A 20,458-nucleotide genomic window follows, 5' to 3' on the forward strand; every position below is an offset into this window, starting at 1 on the left:
GCAATTTATTAAAATTGATTATGCCACAATACAAGTAATAAAAGAGAGAAAAAAGGAAAAGACAAAATATAATGCAAGAGGGTTTACCTAAAATCCTCTAGAGAGGAGCTGGGGGCATGGCTCAGTGGGAGACTGCCTGCCTAGAATCCCCCAGTGAGGGACTGAGGGTGTGGCTCAGTGGTAGAGCCCCTGCCTAGAGGTGTGTCTCCATGGGGTAATGGTGAATGGGGTGGGAGAATAGGGAGGGGATGAGGGTATTTTGGAAGTTTCAACTTTGGGGACATATTCCCTCAGTATGTATTGGTGAGTTATTTACTGGCAGTTTGTGCTATGTAATTTAAAGGGTGTGAAAGGGGGATCCAGAATGGCTGGTACACTGTCTGTGTGGGTTAACATAAGTGACCATGTGTGGAGTTTCCATTTATGCAGTCTGTGCTATTTAAGTGGGGGCCTGAAGAGTGTCTTGGAAAAAGACTATTTCCCAACTTCCTTTGCATCACGGCAAAGAAAGCCTGGAAGAGATGAAACATAATGTACATGTTGCAATCATTTCCAGCCATCTTTTAGAGTTATGCTCTTTCCATGTGCTTCAATAAAAACAGTCCTGCCTGTCTAAGGTCAGGCACCTATTTTTCTGCCTCCCTTCTTTTTAACCTCTCAGAAATCTAACCAGAGTCCTCATTGGTCAATGATCAGTCCTGGGTCGAGGCTCCAATGAAGGAGCTCAAACCTGCAGCTCTGGTCAGGGTAGAGCAGTCCTTAGGTAGATGTTTCACAGGAGGGGAGTTTTCTCTGGTTTTCATATTTTGAAGCAAGCTTGGGGGGAAATCCCAAATGAGACACATTCATTTTTGTTTTATTCTGGTTCCCATGACATTCCTCAAAGCTGAGAATGTGTAGCAAGTGGCTACATAAAGAAATGCTTCTTCCTCTTTCTCACTAACTATAAAAAGGTATGATCCTTGTGCCTTCTGCCACCAAAGTGGAATTAAATTTGAGCTGAGCACAGCCTAACATAGTGATTAATTTCCTAAGTGTTGATAAATCTAAATAAACATTTTTATGACACCATATTCCCTGTAAGTGGTTTTTAATTTTATCTGATGTTTATCTGGATTGAGTATACCTCCAGGGAGTAATACCGACATATCTACAGCTAGCAAGACACTGTAGAGCTAAGTGAGGTTGTGTTGCTTGTACGATATCTCCAAGGTGCGATACCACAACTTCTAAGGTGTGTAATGAAGCTATAGGTTTGAATCTATACATTCTTGTGTTGCCAACGTCCCAGAAATATTAAAGCAAGTTGATAAACAAAATAAACAATTTGTACTTGTTGGGTCAGGGCCACTGTGGAAGCTGCTACAGATGTTAAAGCAGTAACTGATTCAAAAACAGTAGTTAAAATAAAACCAAATAACTTCCTTTTTTCTAGAAAGAGCCTGATGCAGTTCCATGAGAATCTGTTGCTCAAAATCACATGATGAATCACAGGAGCCATGACTAAGGCTGTGGAGCAAGAGACAATCTCATGAGCAGATGGGGTTTACACAATTACAGGGGTACAATTGATGCAAGTCATTTTGAAGTTCCTCTATTTTCAATAATAGAGGATCTCCCAGTCATTAACATTCATGAAGGGTTAACACAATCAGTGAGTATAAACACAATTTGATGTCAAGTCATAACTTCATTTTCTCCACATGTCCCATCAACCCTCAAACTGGCTGGGACTGTAGCTAATAGCCAAAGGTCTAGCTAATCCTTTCCCTCAGTAAAATAGGATGCGGGCAATGCGGGGTCCTGGAAAACTGTCTTCACCCAGACACTGTGGGTAACTTCATGACAGGCCAACCAGTTGGCCAGTTTCTCATGTTGTCCAGTCAGAGGCACACAGTTCTTAGAACCCTGGAGCACACCACCAAAGGGGGAATTTCACTCTCAAATCACATCACCGGACTCTCACTTTCATACTGAGATACCTTCATTCTATGGGGTAACTAGAGATTGGAAAGCTAAAGTGATGTATGAATTGACAATGTCTGAAAAACTGTATATGTAACCTTTACTAGACCCCAAAGTCATAGGCCTAACAGGTCACTCAGATCGGTGGGATACATCCATACTGACTCACATGTGATAAATAGGAATGGTGGATGATATCCCAGTATAGTTAGATGGAGTAGTACAAGCCCCACATGGGAAACATCTAGAACAATGCTTCTCAGCATTTCTATGCTATGACCCTTTAAAACAAACAGTTCCTCATGTGGTAGTGACTCACAACCCCAAAAATTTTTTGTTCACTTCATAACTGTGTTTTGCTACTGTTATGGTTCCTAATGTAATTACGTGTTCTGCAGGACATCTGATATATGGCCACAAAGTGGTAATGACCCACAGGTTGAGAATCAATTTTAGAAGACACTTACCTATTTCTGATACTTACATCATATAATTTTTTATTTTAATTTTAAACAAATTGTTTTACATGCCAATCCCAGTTCCCTCTCCCTCCCCACCTCCCTCACTCCACCATTCCCCCAATCCTCCCACCCTATTGCCAATTCATTCCACATAGAGGATATCTAGAGTCTGTCATTTCACTCAGGGTAGGGCCCCGGCACTTCCCTAAGAGTCCAGGCAGAGAGAGCAACCCTCTTTGTGTTATGGACACATGAGGTCTGTTAGTATTCGAGGGATAAACACTGATCCACTGCTCAGGACCCCATAGGTAGCCCAGGCATCCTCACTGATTCTCACATTCAGGGGGTCTGGATCGGTCCCATGCTGGCCTCCCAGCTGTCGGTCTGGGGTCCAAGAGCTCTCTCCTGTTCAGATCAGCTGCCTCTGCTGGTTTTGCCAGCCCATTCTCTGCCAATTTGCCCATCGCTCCTCTCTCTCTGTCACTGGGTTCCTTGGTTTCTGTTCAGTGTTTAACTGTGGGTGTTTGCCTCTGCTTCCATCAGTCACTGGATGAAGGCTCCAGGATGGTTATAGACATCAAGTTCACTATCAGGAATGGTCATTCGAGGTGGTCTCTACACTATTGCTTAGCTTGCCAATTGGTGTCAACCCTTTAGATCACTAGAGGTCACAATGGTGCCTGATTTGTCTTCTAACCTATGATTCCCTCTTCCCCCCTATCCTACTGCCCCTGTCAACCTTCCTGTTCTATTTCCCAGCTCCCCCTCCCCCCCACCCCTCGCCGTGTTCCCCATCTGTTCAGAGGATCTTGCCTCATTTCTCTTCTGTTGGGTACCATGCATATCTTTTATGTTCTTTCCTGTTTCCCAGACTCTCTGTCATTGGAAGTGCAGACTGGCACTCTCCTGATCCATGTCTAAAATCCATATATGAGTGAGTACATACCATGTTTGTCTTATTGTGACTGGGTTACCTCATTCAGGATGCTTTCTTCCAGTGCTATCCATTTACCTGCGAATTTCAAGATTCCATTGTTTTTTTTTCTGCTGAGTAATACTCCATTGTGTAAATATACCACATTTTCTCTATCTACTCTTCAGTTGAGGGGCATCTAGACCATGTAATATTTTAAAATCATGGAATTTAAAAATTAATTCTGATTCATCATTCATTAGTCATTTCTTTAGTTGATTAATTAGTTTTACATTTTGACCACAGTTCCCCCTCTCTTCTCTCTTCCTAGTTCCTACCCCTCCCCCATCTTGTGCCCCCGATATATCTACACCTCCATTTTTATTCAGAAAAGGTCAAGTGTCCCATGAGTATCAACAAAACATGGCATATCAAGTTATAGTAAGAATAAGTATCCCCCATGTATTAAGGATGGTAAGGGTGACTTAGTGTGAAGAAAGGAAGTATAGGTGGGGCTACCAGACAAGGAAAATGATGGGGAGAGGAGGCAGAGAGAAGCTATGAGGTGACAGCATGTAGCATAGGAAGGAATAACAGGTCTGGGCCCTTCTTCTATAAGAAAAGTTCAAGTGGAAATACTTAGATTAATAAAAATGGGTTAATAATTAAAAAAGAGCTAGCCAATAAGAAGCCTGAACCATTGGCCAAACAGTTTCTAATTAATATAGGTTTCTGTGTGTTTATTTGGGGCTACATAGCTGTGAGAAAAGGCAGGACAGAAACTCAGTCTTCAGAGAAGGGTCCCAAAAGCCAGTAAAGGAGTTACAGTCTCTGCTCTCACTGTTAGGAGTCCCACAAGCTACCTAACTGTCACATATACACAGAGGACCTAGGTCAGTCTCATGCAGGCTCTCTGGTTGTTGGTTCAGTCTCTGTGAGCTCCTATGAGCCCAGGTTAGTTTGTTCTGTGGGTTTTCTTGTGATGTCCTTGACTTCTCTGGATACTACAATCCTCATCCCTCTCCTCTAGCAGAATTTTCTGAGGTCGGCCTAATGTTTGACTCTGCATTTGTGGCTGTCTACATCTGTTTCCACCAGTTGCTGGATGAAGCCCCTCTGATGCAATTGAGCTAGATACCAATCTATGAGGATGACAGAATATTACTAGGCATCATTACATTGACAATTTTTCTATTTATTGGGAGGGAGCAAAGGCTTTATTTAATCTGTTTAAAATTTTTATTTAACTTTTTACACATGTTACTCCCAGCTACCTCTCCCACCCCTCCTTCCCCACCCTCCCCAACCACGAGACCCAGCACTCCATCCACCCTCATTTCCCTAGGGAGGGGAAGGCCTTTCATGGGGGATTTTCAAAGTCTGTCATATCATCCCAGGCATGGCCTAGGCCCTCTCCAATGTGTCCAGGCTGAGAGAGTATACCTCCCTGTGAAATGGGCACCCAAACACCCAAAGTCCATTTGTATGCCAGGTATAAATGCTGAACTACTATCCACGGTCCCATAGATTGCCGAGGCCTCTTCTCTAACACCCAGGTTCAGAGGGTTTGGATCAGTCCCATACTGGCCTCTTTTTTGGTTTATGTTTTCTTCCATTTCTTTAAGGGTTTGCTCATATCCTCTTTGAGGGCCTCTATCATTTTCATGAGGTCATTGTTAAGGTCATTCTGTTCTGTTTAATCTGTGCTGGGATGGTCAGGTGTTGCTGGTGTAGAGTCCCAAGATTCTGGTGGTGTCATATACGTTTTTCTGTTGTTGGATGTGTTCTTATACTGTCTTCTTCCCATCTTTTCTTCCAGTGGATATAGGGAGAGTCTCTCATCTCATCATGGGTAAGGATTCAAGGTTCTATCTTCCCTCCCTCATTCTCCCTCCCCAGAAGGTGGAGGGGCAAAACCAGAATGGTAGCCAATGATGGTGGCTGGTTTCTTCTGCTTCCAGGTCTCTCTGAAGGGTTCTGTGACATGAAGGTTCTGGGTTTATTTTATCTTACCACTCTTGGGTTATCATCCATGACTAACAGAAGTTAGGACAGGAATGCAAAGCAGGGGCTTGAAGTAGAAACTGTAGAGGAAATGCTTATTGGCTTGTTCTCACTGTGGCTTCTGTCTAACTAGCTTTCTTAAACAGCCCAAGACTACTAGGTGTAGGACCTGAGCAGCAGTTGCTCTGTCCAAACCAGCCCACTTGAGCATGCGCATAGGCACTTCCTACTCACAGAGCACTGACAATTTATCTACAGTGATGTTTGGTTCTATCCTACATCTCTGGGACATCCAGTCTCTGGTTCCTAGGACTCTAAAGGCAGTGAGAGGATTGAGCCACACTTTTGCTATAGGTCTGAGTCTGAATTAGTCATTGCGTGACAACTTTCACAAACTCTATGTCACTCTTACTGCAGTGCATCACATTTATAGGACAGGCTGTTGAACATAAGGTTGTGTTGTTTGGTAGGGGTCCAGATACCACCACTGGATTGCAATAGAGATCAAAATATCTTTAAAATCCTTTAAATATTTGTATTTATGTATACATACACTATATCACCCAGATGAATACCTTCGGGAGGAAGTTTCCATGTTTGAATCAAGATGACACTTGGAATAGATACCTGGTAAAGTGACTCTCAGTCAACTTGTGGGCTACCAGGTCTCTTTCCATATTGTGTGATTCTTTTCATTCTGTGTATTTGGTAAAGAGACAGGGACATGTAGTGTGCCACAGTCTTGACTTTGCTGTGGGTTTCCAGTCAGCTTCCCTGTTTCTGTGTTTCATAATTTATCTAGGAACATGTGGGAGGCAGCACCAATGGCCAGTGCCTTCCAACAACAGGGCAGGTCCACAGGTTCTGAATGGTGGCTCCTTGGGACCCTCCATTAACTAGTGGGGCCAAATGGTGTTTATGCGTCTATAGTCCTAGCTGTATAATTTATACAGAGAAGAAAAGGCCTGGAACCACTCTTGTTACCCAATCCCACACCCTGCAGGGATGCTCACCTTGTCTCTTGATGTCTTGCTCATTCTTGCTGCTCTAGGCAATTGGTAGAAACACCAACAGGGTACAAAGTGCAGAAGCCACCAGAGCTGAGGCAGAGCTGGTGGCGCCACCAGTTTTCCTGGCTTGATGTCCTGGAGGCCACCAAGAAAGCTTTAGTGATTGTGCTCCACAGGCTCTCCCTCACTTTGCCTCCCATGCCCTGATGTGGATGGCTGTCCTGTTTTCTCACCAAGGAATGCAGGGGCCTCAATGATATTGCTGCGATGCCTCAGGTGGCAGGTGAACTCTGGCTCCTGTCCAGGAAGAACCCAAATAGACACCCAGGTCTGGTAGGTCCCATCACCACTGGGTAGGATGGTCCCAGGCCCAAAGATCTGCTGCTGTACTGGCTTCCCATGCTGAAGCCAGACCAGGGTGACCACAGGAGAATACAGATTAGAAGCCCAGCATGTTAAGCTGCTCCTGCCCTCTGGGTAAGTCTTGTTTGTCACTGTCAACTTTGGGGAAACTGAGAGGAGATAGATAAATTGAAAATTAAAGTGTTAGTACATCTCTACCTCTGCACTGAGGGTTACCTAGAAGAAGCACTGTTCATATTCACCTCCAGCCTCCCCTTCCTAGAGGCCACAGTTACAGTGATTATAGGACTGTGGGAGGGTGGGGCTTAACTCTAATAATGTTCTTTAGGGTCCATCCCTCCTTTTCACTCTGATAATGAGAGGTCTTAGTGACCCTGCTGTCAGCGGCCAGCAGTTCCTCTTTCTACCACAGGGAACAGATGAACAATAGGCACCAACAAGTCAGAGACTCAGTGTTATGTGGCTAGAGATCCAACCATGGCGTGATGCTCCTTCTGTCTATGACAAAGGCAGCTCCACAACCTCTAGGGGACAAGTGAGGGACTCTAAAAGTAGTTGCCTGACTGTAGCCTTGATTCTTTTTTTCCTGGAGTTGTCCCCAAACTGATGACCAGTATCTTTCTTCCTCCACAGATGTCCCAGGATACCTTCTTATTTTCAGTCACAAGACAGAGTCAAAGCTTTAACCTCACACTTCAGGTACCAGAGATGTCCATTATCATAACACTGGAAAGGCAGAGGCAAGAAGTGTGTGAGTGGACATGAGGGGCAGTGTGAGACTCTGTTTAAAAAGGACAAGGCCAAATAAAAACAGAAAACTTGACTTTTTAAATATTTTTTTGGTTTTTAGAGACAGTGTTTCTCTGTATTGTTTTGGAGGCTGTCCTGGAACTTGCTCTGTAGACCAGGCTAGCCTCGAACTCACAGAGATCCACCTGCCTCTGCTTCCCAAGTGCTGGGATTAAAGGGGGCACCACCAAGGCCCAGCCATTTTTAATTTTTTAGATTTGTTTACTCTATTTAAGATATGAGAGTGTTTTGCCTGTATGAATGTACATGTACCATGTGTATATGGGGTGTCTACAATGGTCAGTAAAGTGCACGAGTGCCCTAGAACTGGAGTTACACATGATTATAAGTCATAATGTGCACTCTCAGAATTCAGCCTGGATCCTCTGCAAGAGCAACCAGTGATATTATCCACTGAGAAGTCTCACAAGCCTCAACTCAGGAGTGGGATAGCAGCGATAGAGATGGAAAACAAAGCCAGTTAGAGTGTGCCACCCCACTGTGGAACTATGTTGAGTCACAGTCACCTTTTGGAGACCTGGGAAAAGACAAATCAGAGCACTGTGAGGGTGAGAGTGTGATGCTTGTTTAATTTATTGAGAACCCAACAACTCTTAAGCAGTCATACTCAGTGAATAAACCCACCTTCTAAAAGTTAGTACCTGTATCCATGATTTGATTCTTCATGCAAGTCAAATATCTCCAGAGATGGTAAGGACATATGTCATCTAGAAATGTCTTAACTTGATCCACACTGGGGCTATGTATCGCCAACAATGTCTTGGTTGAGTGTGCTAAAAGCACTGGAACTTGCCATTTGGAGTTCTTCTGATCAAAAGACAGGAAGTCTTGCCCATCATAGCCTATGCGCCAAAAGCCTCCAGTGTGGTTTCCTTGGATTTCACAGCCAAAAGTTGCCTGAAGGGTATGAACACCTGGCAAACCAGGCAAAGATATGTCAACTTCTTTTCAAGAAACTTAGTTCCTGCTGATCTTAAGGTGAGCTGGGCACACTCTGTGCCTTCTCAGGTGGCATGCCCCACTTCCCTCAAAGAAGCATCCTACACTTACACAATTAGCCCAGATGTGTCCAGCCCCCAACCCTGACTAGAGTTGAACTGCATGCTTCTGTTTCTGCTAGCGTACTCACCTCCATTCTGGCCCTTCTGTGTCATCACCTCAGCCAGCATCCCACTGAGCTGCTCCTCCTTCTCCTGGAAGTCCTCAGTCTCTCTTGTCCATATCAAAGCACAGTCATGTTCCTTTACCCCATGTTTCCGGGGTTCTGCTCTTCTCTCAGCATAGTGCAGGATGGGCTCATTGTCAAGGTATACCATGGCAAGCAACTGCCCAGGCCTCTCCCAAAACAAGGCTGTGAGGTCATAGTGCAGAATATGGGTTCCTGAAGGAGGAAGAGAAAGGTGACACAATTGATTAGTAAATGTTTTTCACAATTAGTTCTCCTTGAGGAATTAAACTCAGACTGTTTTGTGCTGCTGTGTAAATGTGAGGAGCCAGTGGAGTGTTTTGTTATAGAATGGAATAGAAAAAGAAGGGAAGAGAGTAATAGAGTGGGTGTAAGAGAGAGACAGACAGACAGACAGAGACAGAGACAGAGAGACAGAGAGACAGAGAGGGATTACAGTAGAGATGGATAAAATGGCTTTTTGGTATCTGAGGGCCTTGGCAACACCAGAGTCATGCTGGTGTGGGTGTCCCATGCTGCCAGCCAAGGCCCTGGTATCATCTGGGACTGGGATGTTGCTCATGGTCATGTGTGTGTCTATGGATCCTACAACAGCCACAGTTTGGATCAATGTCTATGGCTCCTGTTTTAACCAAATGCTGTGTGGCTGCCTAGAGTCTGATCAGTCACCTAGGACCATGTTCGTGCCCAAGATGCATTCTAGTTGTGTCCTGTGCCAAACAGATCTGAGTGGCCTGGGCTGGTACCAGATACCATGATGATTTCTGGGTCAGAACTGCAGCAGAGAGCTATATGTAGGTCTGTGGTCCCACTGTAGCCATGGTCTGTGTTGATATCTAAGACTCCTGTTACTATGGAAGGCCAAGTTGATGACTGAGGTATGGGTTCATGTTAGCATCTGAGAGCCACACCCTTGCTGGAGCAGAGTCAGTCTCTAAGGTTTGCACTGCCACCTGGGGCAGTGGTGACATCCAAACCTGGCTGCTGCTGAGGATCATGTCTGGACCCAGCAGCAGCTGGTGTCTGTGTTAGTGTCTGTGGTTGTGTCAACTCAGATGCCCATAGAAACCATGCAAGATGAAGTCAAAGGGCCATGCTGAGCCAGCACCATCCTTGGCTTGGCCTGCAAACACTGGCCTTGCCCCTTGTTGGAAACTGAAGCAGTAGAGCTGGCCCTGGTCCCCCTGAGAAACCTGGTCTTATACTTAGGAGAAATGCCCCCACCCCTCACCACAGTTGAGGGAGAAATGACACTGCAAGCACAGGCATATGAGAGCTGGCTCCTCCCCTTTACCTGAGGCAGACAGTCCCAGTGGTCCAGTCTGACCTGCTCAGCTACCACTCAGGACCACAGATGGGTTTGGGTTGCCCCACCCTAAAATCTACCCTGACTAGGACCTGCTGGAGCTTGTGAAAGGAATTGCCCTGTGGTCCAATACCCACACTCCATGACTCAGGGCTGCTGCATGACATTCCAGAGGTGTTTAATTGATGTTCTAGTAATGCTGGTGTACTAGCAACCAGATACCTTGAATCATATCAATGACCTTTTGCAAGAAACATTTGCTAATAAAGTTGAATAGACAAAAGGTTATGCTATGTGATTCAAAATATAGGCTGTTCCAAACCTTGTACTCCATGATGTTGGAAAATCTAAAAAAATAAAGGAATATATTTCTATAACCTTCAAGCCATTAAAATTACTAAAGTTAAACCATGAAGTAATCAAGAGCCTATACAGAATCACAATGAAGAGGAGACTGAAATATTAATGAAAATAATTTTGACAAAAGTAAATGAACAAAGAAACACACACATACAATAAAACAGCTCAAGGACACATGCATTCACTGAAGAATTTTACCAGAGTTTTAAATATCTGCAGCAATTCTTCTTAAGTTATTTTTTAAAAATTGAAACATAAGGAATATTCTCAAACTCGGTCTTGCCAGCATCACTCCTACTCCTAAACCAGGTAAAGACAGCAAAATCCCATATAAAAACATATATCACTAAATGAATACAGATGAAAACTCCTCAATAAAAGATTTGAAAACCAAATGTCCAGAAGGCATATATCAAGAACATCCTCCGTAATGATCAAGTTGGCTTCACCACAGAGATGCAGGAATGGTTTATCACATGTAAGGTAATGCATGTTATAAAGCCTAGTAATGGGCTTAAAGACAAAAAAATCACAGGGTCATTTTCATGGTTGCAGAAAATCTCCTGAAAAAATCAAGTGTATATATTAAGAAAATATATGAAATGTATGAAAGGACAAAGAATTTTACTGGAGTATTGTCGCAAAGAAATAAGGAGATGGAGCTAAGTGTGAAAGCATTTGTGGGGCTGTGCATCTGGTCCCCACTACCATAGTGAAAAATCTAGATGTGAATATGAAAAGGGAATTCACTGAAGAAACGTATAGTATCTGAAAGTTAGGACTCAGGATATGATTTGTGTCAGATCTGGGGGGATGAGTTGTATTATGATAACCAAATATAATGGAGTATGAATGAGAGACATCTCTCTGAGTGCAGCAATGGGAGATCAGGCCCTGCACCTGGCCTGGGTAACACAGTAGAGCTGTCCCTGCTGGTGGGGACACAGGTCAGCCACCTCTGAGGGCACGAGTATTGGTGAGCTGGCCCTAATACTCGCCTGCCATGGAGCAGTGAGAATAGGAGAGATGTGCCTCCTGTTACTCCTCATCTCTCTGCCTACAGCAGGTGAAAGAGGTGGTCCTGGGTCATGATAGTGAAAGAACAGGTCATGCCTCTCAATGACTTCAGAAATTGGAAGAGCAGTACCTACACATTGCCTGACAATACAATGGAACTGGAGCTGGTAGTGTTGGTATTGTGATCCATCTTGGAGGACATGAGAGATGGATAACTGATCCAGCCTCTTTATGACTACTACATAAGGTGAGCTCACCAGTCAGGCTTGGAGAGGTCACCCAGGTGTCCAGGATGAGGATGATCTGGCCAACTAACCAACCCAGAAAATGCCCAGGCCCAGAACCAGGGCTGTGAGTTGGCCCTTCCCGTCATCCACCCCTTTATGATCTGCTCCTGGATCTTCATGGCAGGACAGAAACAGGATATCCAAGAGCAGCCCCACTGTGGATCCAGTATCCATGATGTAGTAAAAACAAGAGTTGTTGAAACCAGATCAGTGACTCATTGCAATGAATAACTGGACTGTGTGAATCACTGTGTCACCCTGATGAAATTTTTGTTTTCTTTTCTTTTAAGTTCTATTTTGTTTTATCTGGGAGGGGATATTGCAAGGCTAGAGGGCAGAAGGGAAGGGATAGGGAGATGAGTGGGCTCAAGATACATGAATCAATAATAAATTAAATTGGGAAAAAACAACAAATGAGTGCCAATATTCATATTCAAACTGTAGCAGAATATGGACAATGGAGTTTGGGGAATACCACAATGTGGTTGGTAAACCAAGAGTAATCTTGAGACAATGTACTTGAGTCTACTGACTTCCTGCCCACATTTGTCCAGATACTTCCCTTCTGCAATCCATCCCCCAATCCTGCTTCACTTGGTTCCTGCACGCAACATGGCTCCTCTCTATCTCCATGGTGTGAGGGACACTACTTCAACTTCCCTCCCTTATTACCTGTTTTATTACATGCCTTTACCATCATTATCACCTCAAGAGCATGTCTACACCTCCACAGAGAGTAACAGAGACCCCCTATACACACCACACAAAATAATCACTTTACAAAAAGTCCTATTGTCACTAACCACTCTCTCTATTTTTCTGTAAGGTAAGGGCCATTCAAAATCTTCATCCTACTTTTGCAGCTGATCCAGGATTTACTGGAACCACACCATGCCCTGAAGCACACTAAGTTAGTTGCAGCAGGAAAGCAGGGACGTCTACGGGCTGCCAAGAACCCAGTATTTAGCCCGAGTTATCTTGAGCAGAACAAGTCCCAAGGAGCCTAAGACCACACTGCATCTCCATTTGCAGTGTAGAGTTCCTTAGAAGACTGAAGGCAGACTTCTGGGACAAAGAAACCTCCCCCAAAGTCATACAGTGTCCCTTACACACTAAAAATCCTCCTCATGACTCTCAGATGAAGTTCAGGGATCCCACCAGACTCTTGCGTTCCACACACACCAGGCTCTGGCTTACTCCCACTGCACCCCACAGCACAGGCACAGACTGAGTTCCCTTCTCTGTCAAGGGCTTACCTTTACAGGATACCCAAAGCAGTAACAGGTAGAACAGGTGTGCCAGGATTGTGGCAGTCCACAACAATGACTCTTCCAATGGCCTTTTCCGATTATGTTGAAAAAAGAGCTTGATATGCCCAGGAAAATCCTCTCCTGTTCCATATGAAAAGCGTGATGCAACTCTACAGGAAGTAATCCTCTCTTGTCATTTTAGACCAGAATCTAAAACTCTTAGATTCTCCACCAACCAAGGGAGCCGGAAATCCTTGTCTTCTGTAGTGGCCTCTGGTCTTATCAGGGATTTAGTGTCACGGCCACACCCCTTTGGGCATGGCTTCATGTGCGGACGTGACCAGAAGTTGGACAAACAGGAGCAGGGTGGACTCTGTCAGTCTTGGGTCACAGATCAGATCTGGAGGAGTTAGATTGCATCTTCTTAAGCAGGAAGGCTCCTGTGGTTCTTTGTTATTGTCTGTGTAAGTTGTTCCCCAGTAAAACACACATTTATCATTTATCTTGGGTCTAGTGAATTCATTATCCCCTGCCTTCAGTCTTCTAAGGAACTCTACACTGCAAATGGAGATTCTGTAAGAAACCTCTGAATAAAAACACTCTATGTGTTGGGGAGAGGTCTCTCTGGCTCCCTCATTGTTACCTTGTAAGGTTAGATGACTAACTTGCATTTGAATGTCTAAGAGACATTGATATCCCTTACACCAACAAATACCCCCTAATATTTTCAAAGGAATCACCAGCATAAATAGTTGAAGAGTAATGCTGAACACACGTTAAAGGATGTTAAAATGGTCACATCCTTGTGTGTTCTGCAATAAGCTTTGGGTCAACATCTTAGGGGAACTGAATATGACATGCCAATCACTTAGAATAGTAATTAATGGCTTGAGTGTTAATCTAAATTAATATTTTTATGATACCATATTCCCAGTAACTTATGAACATGAAGAGCTGGCTTAGTGAGGTGCAGGCTCCTCTTGAAACAAATATGGCCTATTTTGAAGCATGAGACTTGGCACACCAGGAATAGCTGGAAGCATACTTCTGCTGACATGTTCAAATGATCTGCCGGATTTTGCTGCTCAAGATAAGGAAGTGGCTCTCAGGTCAGTGAACTGTGCTCCACTGTTCTATAAATATAGGGAAGTACTTGTTAGTATACAGTACTTTAAATATAGTAGAGATTGTTTCATAAGGGGAGACCTATCCTGATGCCTTGTGTGGAATGGTGGGTGTGAAGATTGTGAGATAGCTTGCATAAGCTTATGTGCAAAAGTTCTGCAAAAATAAACATTGACAAGCAGTTGCTTCTACTCTGCATCCCCTGTGTCCTGATTTCGGTGAGACCTTGCCCAGGGACCCCAACACACGACACTTTGAGAGCAAGAAATTTTTAATTTTATTCATATTTTGTCTGGATTCATTATAGCTTAAAGAGCTAACACCAGCAGCACATTTAGGGTTAATTGATACTGTATCCCCTAGGTACAACACCACAGCTTCTAAAGTATGTAAGGGAGTTTCATCGTTTGTGTCTATATATTGTTGTGTTTCCAAAGCCACAAAAGTATTAAAGCAAGCCGGGCGGTGGTGGCGCACGCCTTTAATCCCAGCACTCGGGAGGCAGAGACAGGCGGATCTCTGTGAGTTCGAGGCCAGGCTGGACCAACAGCCTCCAAAACAATACAGAGAAACCCTGTCTCGTAAAACCAAAAAAAAGTATTAAAGCAAGCTGATTAACAAAATGGCAATTTGCTCTTGTTGGGCCATGGCCACTGTGGAAGCAGCTGCAGGGGCTATAGAAGTGACTACTGCAAAAATGCTAGTTAACATAAGATGTATAAACTTCCTTTTTCCTAGAAAGAGACTGATGTTATTCCCAGATCCATTGTCCAAATTCACATGATTGCACAGGAGCCATACAAAAGGCTGTGGAAGCAAGAGAGACTTTTGTGAGCAGACTGAGTTCACACAAATAAGGAGATACAAATGATACAGGTCATTTTAAAGACTTCCCCACACTTTAAATGATGCCCCTCTGAAATCCCAGTCAGTAACATACATGAAGGGTTAACACAGGCAATGATTACAAACAAAAAATGTTGTCCATGTCACAATTGCTCATTTTTTCCGTGTGGCCCTTCAGCCCTCACACTGCCTGAGAGTGTGGATAACAGCCAAAGGTCTAGCTGGAACTTTCCCCAGGAGACAATAAAAGAGGATGTGGGCAATATGGTGGTCCTAAAATTTTTTCTTCATCCAGACCCTGTAGGCATCTTCCAGATGAGATTACCAGTACCCCAGGTTGTCCACTCAGAGGCACAGAGCTCTTAGTGCCCTGGAGCAAAACACCCAAGGGGGAATTCCACTCTGAAATCATGATACCTGATTCTCACTGTGTATTGGGAAATGTTCACACAATGGTGTAATTTATGGATAATCAAAGAAAGGGAAACTCAAATGATGAATGAATTGATAATGTCTGAAAAACTGTATGTTCAAACCTTATGAGATCTGAAAGTCATAGATCTACCAGGTCATTTGAAGTGGTGGGACACATCCATACTGACCAAACAATAATAAAGAGGAATGGTGAATGATATCCTAGTATAGTTAGAGACTGCATTGCATTCACCATATTGGAAACATCTAGAACAGTGTTTCTCAACCTTCTTAATCCTGCAACACTTTAATATAGTTCTTCATGTTGTAGTGAAACCAAGCCATAAAATTATTTTGTTGCTACTTCATGACTGTAATTGGGCTAATGTTATGAATCATCATGTAAATATCTGTTCTGCAGGATATCTTATATGTGATCCCCACAGGAATCATGACCCACAGGTTGAGAACCACTGAAGGAGACCAGTTACCTCAGTCTGACACTTATAAATATCATGTAATATTTTAAAAGGAAGATATTTAAAAATAAACCTTGATTTGATACATTGCAATCATTCTTCAAAATTAGTCAATTTTGCATACATTATGACCACAATATCTTCTCTCTCCTCTCCTCCCGGTGTCTCCACCAATCCCCCTTTGTCCCCCTCACAGATCCACTCCTCCTCCATGTTTATTCATAGAAGGTCAGGCCTCCCACGTGTAACAACAAAACATGGTATATCAAGTTGTAGCGAGACAAAGCACTTCATCTTCCATTAAGGCTAGGCAAGGCAACCCAGTAAGAGGAGCAGGTTTCTAAAAGTCAGCCAAAGGGTTAGAGACATTCCTTGCTCTTACTATTCGGAGTCCCACAATAAGACCATCTACACAACAGTAACACATATGCAGAGGGCCTGGGTCAGTCCCATGCAGGCTTCCTGGTTGTCTCTGCCTCCTATGAGCCCAGGTGAGTTGGTTCTGTGGGCTTTGTTGTGATGTCCCTGTGTTTATTACAACCCTTCCTCCCTCTCTTCAGCAGGATTCCCTGAGCTCTGCCTAATGTGGAACTGTGGGTCTCTGCATCTGTTTCCACCAGTTGCTGAATGAAGACCCTCTGAAGATAATAGGGCTAGGCACCCATTCTGCTATGAGGATAACAGAATATTGCTAGGCATTATTAAACTGAGGTTTTTTCCCTATGATCGTGTTTGGTTTTATCCTAGGTCTGTGGGTCATCCAGTCTCTGGGTCCTAGCACTCTAGGTAGTTTTAGAAATGGGTCCACTCTCTTGGCATGGATATGAGGGTAGACTAGTCATTGGTTGGCCACCACTACAGTCTCTATGCCACCCTTTCCCCAGCACACCCCATTGTCAGGACAGTGTTTTGAAGGTTGTATGGCTGAGTTAGGGTCCACTGGAAGTGTTACTTGGTCACATGAAGTAGCCAATTCTATGTATCAACAAGTACTAGGAGTCTTAGCCGAGGTCATCGTGGTGGGTTCCTGGGAGTTTCCCTTGCACCAGGTTTCCATCTGACCCTGAAATGACTTTCACCTGAACACCCACCCCCACCTTGATATGACATACACTGCAGCCAGTTATTTCTTCATTGTTAATCTTGTACTCAGAAAGTAATACCACATATTATTTTAGGCTCCATTCTTAAATACATTAAGCACTTACTCAGATGTTTGTAACTCATAGAAGCCCTTTAGTTTTCCTTCTGTAGCCATTCATCCCATTTAATCTTTATACATGAATTTTTGTTAAAATAATCCTTATCTGTTTATAATATTTCATTATTTTAATACCATATCTCCTTATCTTTATAAGGTCTTTATTTTTTAAAGCAATCCATAGATCTTGCTTTTTTATTTTTAAAACAAAATTGTTTGGGAGACCCTGTTCTGGGGTTTCTCTCCTGCCTTATCCTGCCACCCTTATTTCCAAAGACATAAACAGAGGGTTTTACTAATTATAAACTGCTTGGCTATTGGCTCAGGCTTCTTATTGACCAGCTCTCTCTAACTATATGTTGTGACTGTTCCAGGCAATTATCTGTAATCTGTATTTTTTAAATTACATTTTAAAGGAACTGTATAAACAGAATACCTAAACAAGAGTGGACATATACATATAACAATTTGTATCAACAAACCAAAATCCATACCAATGTAAAGTATATTTCTGTATTATATTGCCTTTTTTCTTTAGGAAAAGATTGACTATGATCATTAACCACTTATATCCAACCATTTTTTAATGAAAACAAAAATATATAAACTGTATTTTGGAATTTGGGTGCCGTTCTCTCTAAAGTGATTCCTGCTGTTTGGGGGTGCTGTCAATCCCAAGGGGATCCTGAGAAAAACCAGAAACCTGTCTAAATTCTAGCTGTAGTAGTCTGAGGCTGCATCATCTCAGCTGTTTTGGATGTTGGATCCCCTGGTCCATTTACTCAGGGAGTCTTGGTTGATATTATTATTATTATTGTTGTTATTATTATTATTATGTTGTTGTTGTTGTTCTGGAAGGGATCCACAGTTATTTATCTTCTGTAGAAACAAAATCAGAATCTTGTTTTGAAAGCAACATGAGCTTAGCTTTGCCTCTAGCAAATAGAGCCCTCCCACCCCCGAGAAAATGCAGCTACGAAGAAGCTGAGGTTGCCTCTGTTCTTTTGTATTTAGAATCCCTTTTCTTAGCTTTTCTCAGGTTTATATGGAAATTGTTGCCTTACATGTGGGCACCATTTGTAGACAGAGTTTACATCATCCCTCTGCCACTTAGTCTCAAATAAGTACACAGAGTCTTATATTAACTATAAACTGTTGGTTGATGGTACATGCGTCTTATTGTCTAGTTCTCTCTTAATTACTAACCCCTATCTATTAATCTATGTATTTCCACATGACCTTATCTTAACAGAGAAGGCTCCAGCATATTACTCCTTCAACTGCTACTTGGCATCTCTCTTGAGACCTCTGTCTGCATCCTTCTCCCCAGAATTCTCCTCATCTCATATCCCTGTCTATATATCCCGCCTGGTTACAGATCAAGCATTGTTTTCTTCATTAACCAGTAAGAGAAACATATATTCATAGCAAATAGAAGGACATTTACCATCACTGCATGCCTTTTTTGTGAAGGAATACTAACATTTAATGTATTTTGTTGTGATTATTTAGCTGGCAAGGCTGGAGGTAAGATGATAGTATATTAACTTAGAAGATAGGGCAGAAGCCGGGCGGTGGTGGTGCACACCTTTAATACCAGCACTCAGGAGGCAGAGGCAGGCAGATCTCTGTGAGTTCGAGGCTGGGCTAGACCGACAGCCTCCAAAACAATACAGAGGAACTCTGTCTCATAAAAACTGAAAAAAAAGAAGATAGGGTAGAAGTCATGGTATGGATATTAAAAAAGTAATTGTTAAATAGTACTTTAATCCCAAATAACAAAGGCAAATGGTGAAACTCCAGGGAAGAAAGCAATCAGTTTGACAACGTGGGAGCCATTGGAAATTAGCAATCCACATCACTATGGACTTGCTTGAAACTGGACTAAAATGAATACAGTGAGCTATTGTTTTTACATACATTTCTAGTGCCATGATCCTGTTGAATTGTCCCTTTAACAACAAAATCAGATTTTCATTGCTCGGAACATGAAAGTTGTAAAAATGAAAAAGTTTGATTTTTTAAAAAGTTCACTAGGCTGTACAAATACCAGATTCAGTAAGTGATTTCCCAAAACAGTGTTTTCTACCTGTGGGTCACGACTGCTTTGGAGGGTCACATTGTCAGATAGCCTGTGTATCAGATATTTACATTATCATTCGTTACAGTAACAAAATGATGGCTCTGAATTTTATGGTTGGTATTCACCACAACATGAGGGACTGTATTATCAAAGGGTTACAGTACGAGGAAGGATGAAAGCCACTGTCCTAACAGATCACAGTCTGCACTCACAGACTTTCTAGAAACATAGCTTGCCTTTCTCCTCTTTAATATATTAGCCTTTCTCTAAATCTGGCACTTTCCCTCTATCACTCAAGAGGCCAGTGACTAGACTAGACCCTCCTTTGGAGAGAAGGCTCAACACACTCTGTGGTAGTTTTACTTTCCTAGATTGTTAAACAGCTTGAACACCAATTCTCCTTTCAGAACAATTCAGAACAACAATTCTTTCAAATCTTAGAAGAGTCGTGAATACTCCATTTTACCATTAGGTTTTGTGTGTACTGATCATATGCACAAACTAGTAGGGACATTGAGGTCTTCCATTTACATCGAGGAGAATTACAGTATATAGGTAATCTGACTTAAGATCAATCATATTGCTATTCAGTGCGATATGTTAATTGGAGTATTGGCTGAGTTCTTTGTTATCATTCACAAAAACTCTATCTCATGTCTTAAATATAAATCCACCTATGATGGCTCATTTTATGTAGAAATTTGGCTAGGCTTCAGTAGTCAGATATCTGGTGATCATTATTCTTGATAGTTCTGAGAAGGTTGATTTTGAGTAAAAAGCAAATTCTATATCATGATGTATTCTAAATTTAGTTAAACATTTTGGAACTTTTTTCCAAATATTTATCGGCCATTTTTATTTCTACCTTTGGAAATTAACTATTCAATTCATAAGCTTATTTATTGATTATATTTATTTTGTATGTGGTCATGATCAGCTGTTTTCCTTATTTGTGTTTGAATGGAGTAGATTCTTTACCTTTCATTGTTGATATTTGCTTGATTAAAGTCTGTGGGGAGGGGTTGAGAGTTTGAGACAGGGTTTACCTGTATAATGTTTGCTTTCCTGAAACTCACTCTGTAGACCAGGTTGGCCTTACACTGATAGAGATCTACATGCCTCTGCCTCATTGATGCTGAAATTAAAGGCATGCACTACCCTACCACCACCCAGCTTCTACTGTGGTTTTTATTGGCTATATAGAGTTCTTAATTTCTAATTTTTATATATGTTTAATTTCAAATTTCAATTTCTTTGCTTGTTTTTCCTTTCAATTTACTAACTCTTTTTCATTCATACTGGTGAATTTCACCTCCTTCTGCGTGGCTGACTTTCCTCTCTAGGTCTTGGATTTAGTTCATCTACTTGTTTACATCTT

General features: G+C 42.5%; 1 protein-coding gene across 3 annotated transcripts; it reads right to left on the reverse strand.

Moving 5' to 3' along the window:
* Positions 1-4,645: 4,645 nt before the first annotated feature.
* LOC110343019 (zinc-alpha-2-glycoprotein) lies at positions 4,646-13,207 on the reverse strand. 3 transcript variants are annotated; one of them, XM_021233894.2, is made up of 6 exons: positions 12,939-13,207; positions 8,656-8,907; positions 8,168-8,440; positions 6,587-6,865; positions 6,357-6,488; positions 4,646-5,316 (listed from the first exon to the last, which is right to left on the reverse strand). In XM_021233894.2, exons 2-5 carry the CDS (start codon positions 8,840-8,842, stop codon positions 6,391-6,393), a joined length of 837 nt encoding a protein of 278 aa, XP_021089553.1. In that variant the 5' UTR covers positions 8,843-8,907; positions 12,939-13,207; the 3' UTR covers positions 4,646-5,316; positions 6,357-6,390. The 3 variants fall into 3 exon arrangements, with proteins under 3 accessions (XP_021089553.1, XP_021089554.1, XP_040591460.1); XM_021233895.2 differs by having other exon boundaries at positions 4,646-5,423; XM_040735526.1 differs by having other exon boundaries at positions 4,646-6,488.
* Positions 13,208-20,458: the final 7,251 nt, after the last annotated feature.

Source organism: Mesocricetus auratus, unplaced genomic scaffold (assembly GCF_017639785.1).
Source record: "Mesocricetus auratus isolate SY011 unplaced genomic scaffold, BCM_Maur_2.0 Super-Scaffold_100046, whole genome shotgun sequence".
Taxonomy (NCBI): Eukaryota; Metazoa; Chordata; class Mammalia; order Rodentia; family Cricetidae; genus Mesocricetus; species Mesocricetus auratus.

What these genes read in the sequence shown, in the direction of transcription:
- LOC110343019 (XM_021233894.2), bottom strand. Translation starts at nt 8,842, where the DNA reads ATGGTATACCTTGACAATGAGCCCATCCTGCACTATGCTGAGAGAAGA. An exon ending in ACAGAAGGGCCAGAATGGAG is followed by an intron (nt 8,441 to 8,655) that starts GTGAGTACGCTA and finishes CTGGTTTGCCAG; the next exon opens with GTGTTCATACCCTTCAGGCA. An exon ending in GAATCAAATCATGGATACAG is followed by an intron (nt 6,866 to 8,167) that starts GTACTAACTTTT and finishes ATCTCCTCTCAG; the next exon opens with TTTCCCCAAAGTTGACAGTG.